This window comes from Arabidopsis thaliana, chromosome 4 (genome assembly GCF_000001735.4).
Source record: "Arabidopsis thaliana chromosome 4, partial sequence".
Classification (NCBI taxonomy): Eukaryota; Viridiplantae; Streptophyta; class Magnoliopsida; order Brassicales; family Brassicaceae; genus Arabidopsis; species Arabidopsis thaliana.
Genome location: NC_003075.7, coordinates 9,040,659 through 9,056,039, shown reverse-complemented (window position 1 = coordinate 9,056,039; position 15,381 = coordinate 9,040,659). Strand labels below are relative to the sequence as shown.

The following is a 15,381-nucleotide window of genomic DNA, read 5'->3' as shown; positions in this document are numbered from 1 at the left end:
GAACAAGAATAAGCCCCACATGTCCAGTTTATCTCTTTATTACACACTCCACATTTCCAATCTCCAGCGTCAAGGCAATGATTGTAATAAAGACGATGATCATGACGATAAATCTTTATGATGCTTGGTTTATCAATACAATTTTGATGGATCATGAAATTACATGGAAGACATACATATGGATTTGGGTCGTCATCCATTCCACAAGCATCACAAACAAAATTCCGTTGAGGCATAAGGGTGAGTAAATGCATGAGCCTTAAGGTGAACAATAGTGGAAGGAAGTGGATTCTTTGCACAATTGATATCCACACTGAAATTGCAAATAGAACAATGATAAAAATATGTAATGAAGTTTGTTTTCACACAAACAACATTTTCCATCTGTGTACCTTGGAACACGTGTGAGACGCTTGAGAATGTGTTTAGGATGACAAGAATACTTCATCTCTGGTGTGCATTCGGCACAATCTTTGTGAAAACTCAAATTGCATAAGTTACATGCATAAGGGAACCGGTCATCTTGCAGCCCACATAAATGACAAGTAAACATAGTCATCTTTGGAAGAAGGAATAAAGGATGCTCATGTGCTTTTGGACCCTCAATTATTTCCATAACTTCTTTTTTTGCACATATCAAATCGATGGAAAAATCACATATTAAACAATAGTAATATATTTTTGGCAAGTTACCTCTACAAAGCTTGCAATTTCCATAGGCTTCTTCATTTTCTGCAAGTATCTTGATGTACAAAGAATGTTGTGGATGGTAAAAGCTGGAAATTTTTGGATTGGATTCGGCGCACTCTTTGTGAAAGAAGAGTCCAGAACGAAAGCAACAGTAACCATCACTATAGTAGTCTTTACCAAGATTGCAGCCAGCACATTTTAGACCACGCGTTTGAAAGAGTGTATAAACATCATCAATTTCCATAGATGGATATGATCTATGTTCTTACTTGTATTTTGACTATTTTCTATAATTGTTTTATGTTTTGGTTTCACGTAACGCAATTATGAGAGCTTTTGGTTTATATATACAATATACTTTTTATATAGAATAAGATATTGAATCATTAGTAAGCTATTCTTTGTTTACATGAGAAGGATACTCATGGAATTATGCATGTCTTGTTATTCATGTCAATAAAAATCATCAACGAATAAATTCTTGTGACTTAACCATCAATTTTTGCAAACTTTTTTCTCTTTTCTAAAAGGATACGCATATAATAAATTACTCGTTGGAATAATGGCACTGTCGTGTGGGTTTATTGTTCTGTATTAGACTATTTATTTTAAATCTAAAATTATAATTTAATTAAAACAAGGTAATTTTGATTACAAACCTTGGTAATGATCCGTGTTAATGCACGGGATAATTAGTTCAGAAGTTTTAATATGAGATAAGAATAAGAAATTATGTTATTGCATAATTATTTTTTCTGTAGACACTATTAAGCTTTAAGTTTTGATAACTCACTGGTTTAACTTATTACACCTAAAAGTGATTTTATATAAGAGGAATTTGTGAAGTTTTTTTACTATAATCGATATGAAATAAGAAAATATTTCTAATAAATTAAATCTAAAAATTTATAGAAAATAATTACATTCGATTTTTAATTAAATATTGTTAACAATATATAATAAATATAGCATTTCAGTATAGTACTTTTAAAAAGTATTTATCTTCAACTTTGTTCACTGAAACATACTCTCTATATTTCTGAATAATATAATTTTAGAGTTTTCACACATAGTAAGAAAACATAATAAAAGTTAATTATAATTGTATTATTTTTTGTAATTATAATTTTCTACAATTTTCGATGTAACTTTGGTTTTCTTCTATTTGTTCTTCCCATTTACTCTACTTTTGTAACCAATTCGATGCAATCTTTGTGAACATGCAAGTTTTTAGTTGGTACAAGTGCAGCCATAACTACAGTTAAAACATTTGTCTCTACAAAAGAGTCATATAGATATATAAAGTAACAAAAGCAAGGAAATACAAAGACATGGATTTAATTTTACACTAAAAAAACTGTGGATTGCTTCGAAAATATAAGTAAATTGGCAAATAAAATCAAGAGACTGAAAACTTGCAGAATTAAAAAAATTACAGAATAAATTTTACTTAATGTGATTTGATACTTTTTTGCATATTAACAGAATGTGATTAATTTCCAATATACACATATACTTAAGATATTAATAGTTAATAGTTTTTAAACATTAATTTATATATGAGATATTCTATTACATATTATAAAATAATGTCTAAGATATATCTTAAGAGAAATCCCAGATTTAAAATATTATTAGAAAGAGTGATAAATATATTAACTACAAACGACTATTTTATTTTTGATGGTGTTGTTACAAAATGACTAACTTAATTGATAGACTTACGTACATGTGAACAAAGGATTATTTGTAGTTAGTAAAATATATTAAATGTTGAGAATTTGAGAAATGTCTATTTTAGTGTGTCGCTTTTTAAAATTGTTTTTTAGATGTCTACTTTCAAAAATACCCATCATTTAATTTAAAGTTTATAAAGTTTTGTAAGGTTTTTTCTTGATGGTAATTACTACTTGGATACTCATCCAATTATTCTTAAGATTTGTAAGGTATTTTATAAGGTTTACAAAATAGCTAAAAATATTTTACAAAGTATTTTGTAAAGCATTTATAAAATTTTACACGTATAGAAAAGTAGTGTCTATATGCTTTAATAAGGTTACATACTATTTGGATAAAACTCAAAAGCTTTACTGATATTATGGATAAAGTTTTGAAGAAACAAAAAAACCATTTTTAAATATTAATGTTGTATATATAAGTAAACATTTTTTAAAAAATAAGTCTAGAACGAAATTGATTAACATGTTGCATATTAAACTCTAAACTGAAAAAAGAAAGAGATAAATTACAACCATTAATACAATCCACGTGATGTAACATTGAATAAGTCAACGAGTCTCTTCTCCTCCCAATTCGATATCTAACTCAGTCACTTGCATGCTACTGACCGTCGGAAACAAAATATGCGGAATTCTGATAGAAGAAGAAGAAGAAGAAGCACTTCTCCAGATCTCGACTCAAATTCCGAGTGAAAGATATCATCCGGCTCATCGGTCGGTGATCTAAACGAGTGACTCCGAGACAAATCATTCTCTATTTCTCCGAGATTCCTCTGTGAGATTTCAATCGCTGCCGGTTTTCTCTGTGAATCTTCAGGAACCGAATCACCGGTAGTCTCAGTTCCTTCGTGATGGTTCGTGTCACCGTAAACCGGGTCAGAAATCGAAATCGCGACTTCATCCATCGTCGATTTTACTCCACCGGCGAAAGGTTCGATTAGAGATCGACAGAGAGGACAAGAGGAATGAGAATGAAACCACATATCAATGCAGTCAACGTGAAATGTATGCTTGCAATTGGGCATAACCCGACCCGATTCATTATCTTTGAACTCCGAGAGGCAAACGGAGCATTCCATTGCGAAAAGGGCGGTTACGGCGGAGAACGTGAAAATTGGAAGAGATTTGATGATGGAGGGGTTAAGGCCACCAGGAGTGGAGGAAGGATCCGTGAAAAAAGTACTTGCAGCGGTGGTGCGATTGAAGGGGCTAGAACGGAGGAGATACCAACGATAGTAGAGGTGGAGAGAGACCATAAGAATCACTATGAGTAAGATTAAGATTGTGGTGGTGAGCATGATTTTGCTGTTTATAACGAAACTTTTATGATCCGAATTGGTACCGGGTGGACTTATTGGATTTGGTCATGGAAACTCATAGTTTCAAGGTTTTTTTTTTTTTTTGAAGAGAAATGAGAGATAGTGTGTTGTTGGGTTAGAGAAGTGAATGAAGATTTTAGGGGTTTTAGTAATGGCGTGTGAGAGAGAAGAATGAGTTATGGGACACTTGTGATTTCCAAGACACCAATGTTGACTGTTTTTTTTATTGTTTCTCTCTTACATATGTGTTTTGTTTGGTTGATTTCTTTCCTGGAGTTTTGTGTGATTTGAGCTTTATTATCATCTTTAGTTAAATGGTCAAAGATGACTAGTTTGAAATACTGCATGCCAAGCTATTATAGAGGTATAGTTTTTATATCATTTATAGTTTTTGTTAATGAATATTAAATATTATTTAAAATCTCATGTTATCAATATTTGATTTCTCTCTGGATTGTAAGAAGAAGATTATTTTCTATTGCATATTAATGTATTTTAAAAATAATATTAAGCTAAAATACAACAATAAATTTCAAAAATAGAGTACCTAAACTTTATTGTTTTGAACAGGAACAGACTCAACAATAATAGAACATCGTTATATATCTACAATTGACATAAAAACATTGTCAGCTGAAAAAGATGGTTTGACATTAGTTCCAAATTGAAAACTTGCAAGGGGAGATTCGAGCACTGAATACAATCTACAACGACAATCCGTATAGAGATCAAAAAGATGGAGCAAAATAATCTCATAGGATCTTAATCATGTATATAACAATAACATTTTTGATGATAGAGAAATATAGAAAGGTGGTGTTGACTTACGTATTTTTAATGATGCATCTAGTAGGGTTTGGCTCATCTCGTCCACACCAAATGGTAAAGATGTCATGGTGTTTCTCTAACCTTTTACCAATTTCACCTATTTACGAAAATACTACCAAAACAAAAAAAAAACTTTCTTATGTTATTCATAGGTAAACAAAAATTTAGAATGATATAAGTTTTGATAAACAACATAATATTTAAATAGTTTTCTTTTGAATTTTCACTCAATACTTGTTTTGTTTTGTTTCTCCACCACCATTGCTTCATGCAATTCTCCGGATCTCGCCATGTCATTATTTGACCATCAGTTGTCTTCGCTGCAGACACATAATTCTCCCAGTCCACAATCACTTGTCTCAAATCCTTAATTTTATTCTCTAATCCTACACAACAATTGGCATGCATTGTACAAACTTTATCCAAGTCCCGACTTGGCTCACAAAATCCTCCGAAGTACTTTGTGTCGAGAAACCTCATTTTGAGTCCAATTTTTGCAGGGTACCCACCACCTTTAATTTGATCCAGCACGTCTTGATCGTGCCGATCCGGATATCGCAGCCTCGACATGTACCAATAGTTGTAGAAATCGATGGTTCGTTGATTGGCTTTAACAAAAGTGAAACCACCGTTGACAGCGTTGTGGATGTCTTTATCATCTCCACTATAACGATCACAAGCGATTTGGAAATCGACTTCTTTAGATAGACGAGGAAATGGGATCTCGAAACCACATTATATCTATGTCCTACACACATTAACCATATGTTAATAAAACATTATGAATCATCAAATTCTACATCTTCTACCAATTCATTCGTTTTTACTTGCACCAAATTTTGACTAATTGCTACCTAGGGTCTATAAAAGACGCATGTATATTTCCATTTAATGAACGTTAACAGTGACCAACCAATATTAAAATCATTGTCACAGAGACTTGAAGAACCCTACTTCCCTAACCATAATTAGATGAAGTCATCAACTACTAATGATTTTAATATTAACCCACGGGGTTACACAATAATCCTCCTAATTTGATTCAAAGCCTATATATATCATCTGGTTTTGTCACACTAATCAACAATATGCAAATGTTGACAAACCAAAATCAACGACATATTAAAGATGAAGTACAAATAGAGTGAAAGATAGGTACCGTGAAGATAAAGTTATATCTCAGCTTTAACAAAGTACCCAAAAACTCTATACGACGCCACATCATCTTGAGATAGTCCGGCGTCATGAACATCTTATCGCCAGCGAAATCAATTCCTGGCGTTTTCATGAAATAACAGCGATGGGGATGGACCTCTGAGCACCGAGAATAGGCCTCCTCGTCGAGGCACGCCACCACAAGGTGGCGGAGTAATGGCTTAGTCCCTTTTCCGACATGAAAACTGTGGAGAAACAAATCAAACGTGGAGTTCGGCTCAGACCAAGCCTTGTTTAAGGTGGTTATTATCACCGTCTTATCCTCCGTCGCTGCTTCCGTCAAAATTTTCCCCAATTTTTTCAGATCTTCTTGATGATGCTGTCCAATAATTAAAAACAAGATTCAAGAACAGATAATTGTTTATTTTCGTTTCGTTCCTTTTTAAGCTACTCATACAGTGGTAAAAGGAAGAGTACTTGCCAAAATGAAAAACCAATTAATAACAAGAAAATTTGAGCAAATAAAACTGATTTAAAGTTAAAGTTAATTGTACAGCAGCACATACAAATTAGTTGGAATCATAAGCGAATGGTATGTAAGAAAAAAAAAACCTATGATTCCGTTAAATTCAAAGATTTTATAAAAGAGATTAGAAAGAGAAAAAAATAAGCAAAAGTTTTTTTTTTTGGTAGGAAAAAATAAGCAAAAGTTGAAAAAGAGGATTTGTAAAAGTATAGAAAAAATAGATATTCAAAAACAAATATACACATACATACATGATAGATCAAAGATGATAAGGTGAATCGGAGAAGAATACTAACGACATCATCGGAGAAGTGGAGAAACAGTTGTAGTGGATAAACACCAATTTGGTAGATCACCAAACTCAGATCGGCAACGACCAGCAACACGACTCATAGATCCCTTCGTAGCAACATTTGCGCCATCTTCCTCACAGCCTTTGACGCTGGTCGTGGTCGTTTTGAATGGCTCATGAACTGAATCTCAAGTCAATGTACTTATGGGTATACATATACAGTACATGTAAAATTCTAGATTACAACAAAATAGATAAGTTTAATTGTATAAGAAAGGTATAATTCGGGGAAAACAGGGAAACAAATGTTTAAATCCTTTAACGCTAGTCGTTTTGAATGGATCATGAGAGTCAGTATACTTATAGGAGAAGATAATTTTAATTGTGTAAGAAAGGTAAAGTATGAAACAAGTATTAAATGAGAAAGCCTATTGAAGGAAATAAATCCGCCTCCGGAAAATATAGAGCCTTTAGACTTGAACTTCCACATACTAAAAAAAACTAAATAAGTAAATAAATCTGTGCTAATAAATAAAATAAAATAAAATTAGTACTATGTAGTTAAGAAATTATGATAAAGATTAATTATTAAGAAAAATAAAGGAAAATACTTTGATAGTTTTAATTATTTAGATAATATAATTTTTAAATATTGTAGTTATTATTATTTAATTATTTTTAAAATGATTTTTTAAGAAAAATATATTATTAGGCAATTAAAAATCCAATTGGTACTAAATTTTTATTGTCAATTTGTTTTCTTAACAATCTTCAAATATTAATTGTAATAATTGTTGTTTGTGCAGATTACTCATAATATCCGACTGTGGAGATTATCAAACTTGTACGTACTCATTGAGGCTCAGTAAGAATGCCCTACTTACTTATATTTCCTTGTTTTCTTAACTTTTTTTTCCCAAGGATCTATCTCTTTTGGTAATCAAAATGTAATCCCAAATTCTCTTTCATTTATATGATATTAACCTTTTAGCGAAAAAAAAAAACTTGTACGCAAGAGACGGTCAATGTCACTTGGGACATTATGTGGACTCTTCCAAAAACCCTTTAGAATGTTGTCATTAGAGCTTGAGGTTCTAACGGTTAAGAGCTTTTTTGAGCTTTATATATATTATTTTGGATGTTATCCGGGATGATATAATTTTCCATGTAATATCTATAAGATTTTACTTTCGTTGTATTTCGACCCCAAATCTTTGGATGCATGGCTCGACCACTTATTATCGATCTTCCATCGTGGTAGCACGTATGAGTTGGTCCATCGGGCATTGGCTTCCTGCTATGTGGTATGGAGTACGTTGCTCCAGTGCACGTTGGTTGGAGTATGTCGCTTCTGGCCTCTTCATCTTTTTTCAATGGTTTTTTGCTTTGGACTAGTCGATTAATTCAATTGATTGGTTCGCATTTAGTTTTTAGTGGGTTTTTGCAACTCTCTTAGGATGTGCTTTTGATGAAACAATCCGATCTATTCATTAAAGAAAATCTTACATATAAATTTATATTCTTAACCAAACAAACATGTGTTATATTATTAACCATATAAACGTAACAAATTTTTGTTTTATCAACACAGGTAACATATTTATTGTTTATCTTAAACATAAAAAAAATAATTATTTCTACATGGGTTTTAACTTTTAACTCAATTAATTGAACTGCCGGTCTGATTTTCCCTGACTTCACCAAACCTATATACACAATTCGTTAGATTGACTGATATCATTAGTTTTCGACATAAATTTTCTATTATTTCCACTCTCACGTTGTTTAATCGGTCCGTGTTTCAATAGTTTTTGAAACGAATGAAAAAAAAAAAGAATAATTAGACACATAGATTTTCCGGGTGACACGCAAATGCCGGTTTAGCTAGCATTCGAAGGTAAGTGATGAAATGACTAAAGAAGAAACGATGATACCAAACCTAACCATCAAGCAAAAAGGTTGATATACCTACTATTTAGATGTATCCTCCTAGACCTTACATTATTGTATCCACTTTAAGAATTTGGCTTTCGTTTCAAAAGAAATACAAAAGAAATCCTAACATTATTGTATCCACTCTAAGAATTTGGCTTTCTTTTCGAAAGAAATACAAAAAAAAATCTGAAACACTTTCGAATAATTTGTTGATTACCTTCTTCTTTTATATTCCTTGTGATCTGCTTTACAGTTTTATACATACACATTTGATTGGACCATTGGTTCGGTATTCTTAAACGACCGGAGATTTATCCACACAACGTCTTCTCGCAGCCAAACACATCAAACTACACATGTTCTTCTTGTGTAGAAAACTCTCACTTTCACGATTCCGACACCATTTTCCTCTCAGACTCCGTCGTTTTCTTGGGGAAAACCCAAATCCAACTACCCATTTCTCTACATTACCCGACAATCAAACAAAACGACCAGAGAAGTCGAGACTCGACGGCGTAGAACACAAAACCCTAAAGGTAAATGGCATAAACATGCACGTGGCGGAGAAACCCGGATCCGGATCCGGAGAAGATCCGATCATACTCTTCCTCCACGGATTTCCGGAGCTTTGGTACACGTGGCGACACCAGATGGTTGCGCTCTCTTCCTTGGGATACCGTACGATCGCGCCGGATCTTCGTGGGTACGGAGACACAGAAGCGCCAGAGAAAGTTGAAGACTACACTTACTTAAACGTGGACGGAGACGTGGTCGCACTAATCGACGCCGTGACCGGCGGAGACAAGGCGGTTTCTGTTGTTGGTCATGACTGGGGAGCGATGATTGCGTGGCAGTTGTGTCAATACCGACCTGAGAAAGTCAAGGCTCTGGTCAACATGAGCGTACTCTTCTCTCCGAGGAACCCTGTTCGAGTTCCGGTTCCGACACTGAGACACGTGTTCGGTGATGATTATTATGTCTGCAGATTTCAGGTAATTAATTTGCTGCCCTAATCTTTAAAATTAGGACCGTATACCAAATCAATAAGTTTGGTTAGTTCGATGGAAAGAAAGATCAATGGAATCATATAAAAGAGGAGAAAACGAATAATATGATTTTAAAGTAAGAAATTTAAATAAATATTATACAGTTGAATGACAAGTGAATTTGATTACGTTTTTAATTTTTTATATAACAGTAACATTTATGAGTGATTATTTTGTAATTAAGAAAGCTGGAGAGATAGAGACAGAGTTCAAGAAGTTGGGAACAGAGAATGTGTTAAAAGAGTTCCTCACATACAAAACCCCTGGACCGCTCAATCTCCCCAAAGACAAATATTTCAAACGCTCAGAAAACGCTGCGTCTGCGTTACCACTGTGGTTAACACAAGAAGACCTTGATTATTACGTCACTAAGTACGAAAACAAAGGCTTCACCGGACCCATTAACTACTACCGCAACATTGACCGGTACGTTTAATCACCACACGGTTCAATAGTATCATCACATAATTTTCATATTTTAACCAATCGGTTCGCAGAAATTGGGAGCTGACTGCACCATGGACCGGTGCTAAGATCCGTGTACCGGTGAAGTTCATAATCGGAGATCAGGATTTGACGTACAATTTTCCGGGGGCTAAGGAATACATCAACGGTGGCGGTTTCAAGAGAGATGTACCATTGTTAGACGAAACCGTCGTGCTCAAAGGATTGGGACATTTCCTACACGAAGAAAACCCTGACGTGATCAATCAACACATTCACAACTTCTTTCACAAGTTCCTTTAAAATCATAAACTAAGGAATCGTTAAATAAAACAAAAATAACATTCGTGTGTTTTACCGGTTAGTGAAAATCTTATGTCCAATAAATACCGGGAAAATCGGAGTAAACCGGATTTAATCTTGATCGGACCGATTAATATGAAATTAAGAATTTTCCTCCAAATTTGGGATTTGGATCATCTCTTCTTCTTCTACGTCTTCATCATCAGTCATCACTACGAATGGATCTTACGTTTGATCATAGTTTTGTGAAGGTTAATGGAATCACTATGCACGTCGCCGAGAAAAGCCCCTCCGTCGCCGGGAACGGAGCTATCCGACCTCCGGTGATACTATTCCTCCACGGATTTCCAGAACTTTGGTACACGTGGCGGCATCAGATGGTGGCACTATCTTCGTTAGGTTACCGGACTATAGCGCCGGACCTTCGTGGTTACGGAGACACCGACGCGCCGGAGAGTGTGGACGCGTACACAAGTCTCCACGTGGTTGGAGATCTGATTGGATTGATCGACGCCGTGGTTGGAGATCGGGAAAAGGTGTTCGTAGTGGGACATGATTGGGGCGCTATTATCGCTTGGCATCTCTGTCTTTTTCGACCGGATAGGGTTAAAGCTTTGGTTAACATGAGTGTGGTGTTTGATCCTTGGAATCCTAAACGGAAACCAACCTCGACGTTTAAAGCTTTCTATGGAGATGACTACTACATCTGCAGATTCCAGGTTTATGAATCTTGAATTTGATTCTAATGAATCTTTGGTGTTCAACATTTGAAATGTGTTTGGAATTTGGTGTTAATCACGCTTTTGTTAGTAAAACACAGTAGTAACTAGATTGTTGATAAACATTTGAGTATTGCTGATTTTGGATGTTTGAAGAAGAGATTAGTCATTAGAAAGAGATCAATGCAACTAATCAGTTTTGAATGTATCTTTTGGTTGTGGTGGTTTGATCTGATTATATTTGGTAGCTTTTGGAAATTCTCATCAAGATTCATGTGTGCATTGTTGGTGAATGAATAGACATTAGGACTGTTTTCTAACTGGTGGGATTATATATTTTGTAGGAATATGGGGAAATAGAGTCGGAATTTGCTAAGGTTCTTAACATATCGTAACCCTGGTCTATCTACTACCTAAAGGAAAACGCTATGATGACTCTGTTTCACTTCCCTCTTGGCTAACTGATTCAGATGTCAAATATTATGTGTCAAAGTATGAGAAGAATGGCTTCACTGGACCAGTAAACTACTACCGAAATATGGACCGGTATAGACTCTGCTACTCTCGAATCGCTTGTTTATTTTAAGCCTTATAAAACTTGCTTGAATTCATTCAGGACCCAGATGCATTTGCATGTATATCTTTGAGCAATAGTTGAGGTAGTGTTTATTCTTAATTCATTAGGCCTGCCCTGTTAAATGGAGTCCTTTAGTCTTTATGTAAGATCAGAAGGGTTATTGTGATTGTAAATGCTTCTTATAAAGCCATCGTCATTGAGTGGCCTCTTTGTAATTGTGTGTTTATATAAGTTGGTGACGCTGAACTTTGATTTAGATTTTGGATCCGTGTAATCACAATTTTCAGACATAAAACTCGGATCAAGATCTTTATGTTAGTGTCACATTTCTTTCTTTGCTCTTTGCAGAACATGGGAGCTGATGGGGTCACTATCAAACGCTAAAGTGAAAGTTCCGGTTAAGTTCATAATCGGCGACCAAGATCTGACATATCACATTCCCGGTAGCAAGAAGTACATCCACGATGGCCGGTTTAAGAGCCATGTCCCGTTGTTGGACGAAGTTGTGGTAATTAAAGGCGTCGGTCATTTTATCCACGAGGAAAGGCCTGACGAGATAAGTAAACACATTCACGACTATTTTCTTACTTTTTAGAGCTAAATTGTATTTAGAAATCACAAACAAAAAGGAATAAAGAGTTATATACATCTTCCTTATCATGTGAAAGGGCAGAGCAAATAAAACGCTTTATTTGTCACAAACGAAAACGATTAAAGCGTTATATTTCTTCCTTCTATAGAAATCGTTTTCTTGCATGTTTTAGCCTATTCAGTTGTGTTCTTCTTGTCACTTGTTCAATTGCAAGCATGACGTGGTTAATCATCTGTTCTGTTACATGCTACACAAACCATCAAGTTTCCTTCTTTTGGTCTCTTCTGTTTCTAGACTCTTGGAAGAATATCCAACTTTTATGCTTCTACATTCTCTTGCTTATATGTGTATCAAGCGCCAACATTTAGAATTAGGGCATACAGTTGATAAAATCCTTCACTTTGATGTTCTTATAGACGAAATCCTCAAAAATATGTGTAATAGTAAAATTGAGTGGTTTTTCACTAAATATATAATTGAAGGATTTTCTTACAATTTATTAGTCGAGGGTTTTATAATTAAACACCCGTAAATAAACTATAAACCTAAAACAAAATAAATAAATTGTCCTAAGAAAAATAAATAGATTGGGGGCCCTAATCCTTTGCTTACTCCGTTTGTCTTCGGGAAATCTGGAATCCGGTTAACCTCCTCGCATCTAAACAAACAGTTTTGTTGGTTTGGGGAGCAGTAATCAAACTTTTTTCCAAGGCAGCAATAACAGTTGCGTATCATGCTTCCACATAAAGTATGGTAACATGGATGAGCGGGTACATTTATCTTTTCTCCACGGAAGCCTCCACGTTTTCACCTATATACGAAACACAATTATTAGACATCGATGATTATAATAGATTGATGGTGGTGGTGATCGAAAGCAGTAAGCCAATAACTAGACTTATAAATATACTTACATTCATGCACACCAAAGAGGGAAACGAAAATTATGCAAAGTATAGCAAAACGTAACAGCGACATTGTGATCGATCCTTTTGTCAAAAAGTTTTCTTCTGTGAGATTTCAAAACCTTGCTACGATAATTGTCTTTAATTTCCTATACATCTATGTGTCTCACTGTGTGTATATATATATACACTCATATATGGTAATCTCAATTAAATGGAAATAAGCATTCCACTAATTAAGATATCGTAAAAAAACTAAAATAGAAAATTTATATATGGAAAATTCCAATATTTAGTATAAACTATAAAGATAATGGAAGTCTATGAAAGACTATTAAATAAATATACAGTATATGCATTTAGAAGAAGAAATAATGGAAGTCTATAAACCGGCTGATTTTTTTGGCGGCTTAACATCTTCTGATACATTGTAATCTCGTTAAGAATGAAAATGTAAAGTATTCATTCCACCAAGGTATCGTAATGAAAATGGAAAACTTAAACCTATGGAGAGTTTCAACTTTATATATATTTTAACGAAAATATGCATTTAGAAGAAGAATAATGGAAGTCTATAAGATAACAAGTAATTTAATTTATTTTCCAATATAGCCAAGCGTGATAATAAGATTCTCAAACAACAACAATTTTTTTTATATATTTTCCCTTTTTAGCTAGGCCGATTCCATTCAAGTCAGATTTCTAAGATTCCCATATGAGAACACGAAATGAAGGATTTTGGTGTCTTCAGATGCGAAAATACTACTGTCAACGATAAATACAGACGATTCCCTAGCAATATACTAAATCACACTAGTGATAGAAAGTGCCAATGACCAAACTAGACAAAAGTTGCCATTGCCATTGCACAGGTTGGTTAATGTTGAGAAAGGCAAAGACGCAATTACATTTTATGATGTCTACCTGCAAACTACTCCTAGCATTGAACCATTCACTGCAGCAGTCTGCTGCTCATCATTCCGATTTCTTCAGCTTGGATAGCTCCTCCAATGCATCTTGTAGAGGTTGATTGATCACCTCTTTTTTAGTCTGGGATTGATAAGAGTCCCAAAGCTAATTAAGATCTCAAAGAATAACAACACACACATCAGAGTCAGACTCTGGTAGTTCTAAAGGCCTCACCTTCAGCGATGGAATAAAGGCAAGAACTTCATCTACGCTCTCTGAAGAAGCATTTGCAATAACACACATCTGCATATAACAACTCAGCATTAAGAAAAGAATGATAAAGCTTTGGACTCAAATGCTTGTAGTAAGCTCTTTACCTCGCCATCAGAGATACCATACGTTTTCAGAGGTCTGATATTCAGTTAAGTTTGAAAACACACAATAAGAAATTATACAGAATGAGAAACGAATCTAATCCAATGGAGCCTGAGCACAGCCAAAAGGATACTCAAGGACTTTTCTGACAGATTGAGGGTTTGTGTAGTGAACACAACTCTCAACATAAGCCAATGCTCTGTCATAAGATCTGAATAAACAAAAACTACATGTTAAAAGAGAGCCAGAGACTTTCCACAGCATAGAGAAATGTTGTGTTAAGAGATTACTAACACAGGAATTTTAATTAGACGGATCTTCAGACAAGCCAACCAATTGTCCCTTAATTCCATCTAATATCTGAAAAGCTTCACAGTCCATCATGCATTCAGCATTCTCAGGAAGATCTACAAAGACCAATCATCACACAGCAAAAGATCAAATCACAGAACCAGAACGAACCAAGGCCCTTCACAAGCAAAGAGGGAAGATTTCACAAACCTTTGAGCTCAAACGAATGCAGAGAGTTTTTGCTAGACTTGGTAGGTTTGTCACTTTTCCCACATTTAGCAGCAGAACTCTGAAATGGTTGTTGATCAGAAGAAACATTGAGAATCTTGTAATTAGCAGGTGGAGTCCCTGCACATTCATTAAAAAGATGACATTTTTATCAAATCAAAAAAGGAAAAAAAGCTTCAGACTGTGAATGCGAAATCAAATGAAGAGAATCAAAAAAGGTTAAAGGTTGATCAAAGTGGATTTTTCTACCCTTCTTGAGCTTTGTTGAGCTCCCATCCTTCCCTCCTGCAACAAAAACCCTAGACACTGAGAAACGAATCTCGAGGAAAGTAATGTTAAACAACAAAGAAACAGAGTGGGAAATACACATACCATCTTTGGACTTGAGAGAGGATTTGAGCCCCTTGCCTCCTTTCTCTGACATTTTTCTGCTACGAGAGACGATTGAGATAAAAAAGCAAAAAGACTCAAAACAGATAAAAATGCAATCTTTACAAAACTACAGTGA

The 15,381-nt window shown here is 34.6% G+C and overlaps 6 protein-coding genes and 1 long non-coding RNA gene across 9 annotated transcripts; 3 read left to right on the top strand and 4 right to left on the bottom strand.

Annotated features, from left to right (window-relative positions):
• Nucleotides 1–2,798: 2,798 nt before the first annotated feature.
• AT4G15975 (RING/U-box superfamily protein) lies at nt 2,799–4,169 on the bottom strand. Its single transcript, NM_117690.3, has one exon. It carries the CDS (start codon nt 3,725–3,727, stop codon nt 3,020–3,022), a length of 708 nt encoding a protein of 235 aa, NP_567480.2. The 5' UTR covers nt 3,728–4,169; the 3' UTR covers nt 2,799–3,019.
• A 500-nt stretch (nt 4,170–4,669) lies between these two features.
• On the bottom strand, nt 4,670–6,712 carry AT4G15970 (Nucleotide-diphospho-sugar transferase family protein; the record flags this gene model as incomplete). The annotated part of the gene is made up of 3 exons (NM_117689.5): nt 6,579–6,712; nt 5,736–6,110; nt 4,670–5,299 (listed from the first exon to the last, which is right to left on the bottom strand). Exons 1-3 carry the CDS (start codon nt 6,648–6,650, stop codon nt 4,670–4,672), a joined length of 1,077 nt encoding a protein of 358 aa, NP_567479.5. The 5' UTR covers nt 6,651–6,712.
• Nucleotides 6,713–7,765: 1,053 nt separating this feature from the next.
• On the top strand, nt 7,766–8,005 carry AT4G06345. Its single transcript, NR_142002.1, has one exon. It is a non-coding gene; the product is annotated as an other RNA (long non-coding RNA).
• Nucleotides 8,006–8,590: 585 nt separating this feature from the next.
• Nucleotides 8,591–10,430, top strand: AT4G15960 (alpha/beta-Hydrolases superfamily protein). Its single transcript, NM_117688.8, has 3 exons — nt 8,591–9,476; nt 9,715–9,956; nt 10,028–10,430. The coding sequence occupies exons 1-3, from the start codon at nt 8,841–8,843 to the stop codon at nt 10,275–10,277; spliced, it is 1,128 nt and encodes a 375-aa protein (NP_193331.6). The 5' UTR covers nt 8,591–8,840; the 3' UTR covers nt 10,278–10,430.
• Nucleotides 10,431–10,440: 10 nt separating this feature from the next.
• AT4G15955 (alpha/beta-Hydrolases superfamily protein) lies at nt 10,441–12,328 on the top strand. 3 transcript variants are annotated; one of them, NM_001160766.1, is made up of 4 exons: nt 10,441–10,996; nt 11,245–11,284; nt 11,416–11,542; nt 11,922–12,328. In NM_001160766.1, the coding sequence occupies exons 1-4, from the start codon at nt 10,496–10,498 to the stop codon at nt 12,166–12,168; spliced, it is 915 nt and encodes a 304-aa protein (NP_001154238.1). In that variant the 5' UTR covers nt 10,441–10,495; the 3' UTR covers nt 12,169–12,328. The 3 variants fall into 3 exon arrangements, with proteins under 3 accessions (NP_001154238.1, NP_849393.1, NP_001078398.1); NM_001084929.5 differs by lacking the exon at nt 11,245–11,284 and having other exon boundaries at nt 10,448–10,996; nt 11,341–11,542; NM_179062.1 differs by lacking the exons at nt 11,245–11,284; nt 11,416–11,542.
• Nucleotides 12,329–12,676: 348 nt separating this feature from the next.
• On the bottom strand, nt 12,677–13,143 carry AT4G15953 (maternally expressed family protein; the record flags this gene model as incomplete). Its single annotated transcript, NM_001084928.2, has 2 exons — nt 12,677–12,962; nt 13,080–13,143. The coding sequence occupies 2 exons, from the start codon at nt 13,141–13,143 to the stop codon at nt 12,703–12,705; spliced, it is 324 nt and encodes a 107-aa protein (NP_001078397.1). The 3' UTR covers nt 12,677–12,702.
• Nucleotides 13,144–13,910: 767 nt separating this feature from the next.
• On the bottom strand, nt 13,911–15,357 carry NRPD4 (RNA polymerase II, Rpb4, core protein). Its single transcript, NM_117687.2, is given in 8 exon segments — nt 13,911–14,120; nt 14,214–14,282; nt 14,357–14,390; nt 14,488–14,565; nt 14,649–14,761; nt 14,856–14,993; nt 15,099–15,158; nt 15,246–15,357. Coding segments are annotated over 8 exon segments (619 nt in total). The 5' UTR covers nt 15,298–15,357; the 3' UTR covers nt 13,911–14,045.
• Nucleotides 15,358–15,381: the final 24 nt, after the last annotated feature.

Bases quoted from the DNA above. Each gene is read 5' to 3' on its own strand.
- AT4G15975 (NM_117690.3), bottom strand. From the start codon at position 3,727: ATGCTCACCACCACAATCTTAATCTTACTCATAGTGATTCTTATGGTC.
- AT4G15960 (NM_117688.8), top strand. From the start codon at position 8,841: ATGTTCTTCTTGTGTAGAAAACTCTCACTTTCACGATTCCGACACCAT. The intron at 9,477-9,714 runs GTAATTAATTTG...TTTGTAATTAAG, and splicing joins ATTATGTCTGCAGATTTCAG to AAAGCTGGAGAGATAGAGAC. The intron at 9,957-10,027 runs GTACGTTTAATC...ATCGGTTCGCAG, and splicing joins TACTACCGCAACATTGACCG to AAATTGGGAGCTGACTGCAC.
- AT4G15955 (NM_001160766.1), top strand. From the start codon at position 10,496: ATGGATCTTACGTTTGATCATAGTTTTGTGAAGGTTAATGGAATCACT. The intron at 10,997-11,244 runs GTTTATGAATCT...TATATTTGGTAG, and splicing joins ACTACATCTGCAGATTCCAG to CTTTTGGAAATTCTCATCAA. The intron at 11,285-11,415 runs GTGAATGAATAG...TACTACCTAAAG, and splicing joins GATTCATGTGTGCATTGTTG to GAAAACGCTATGATGACTCT.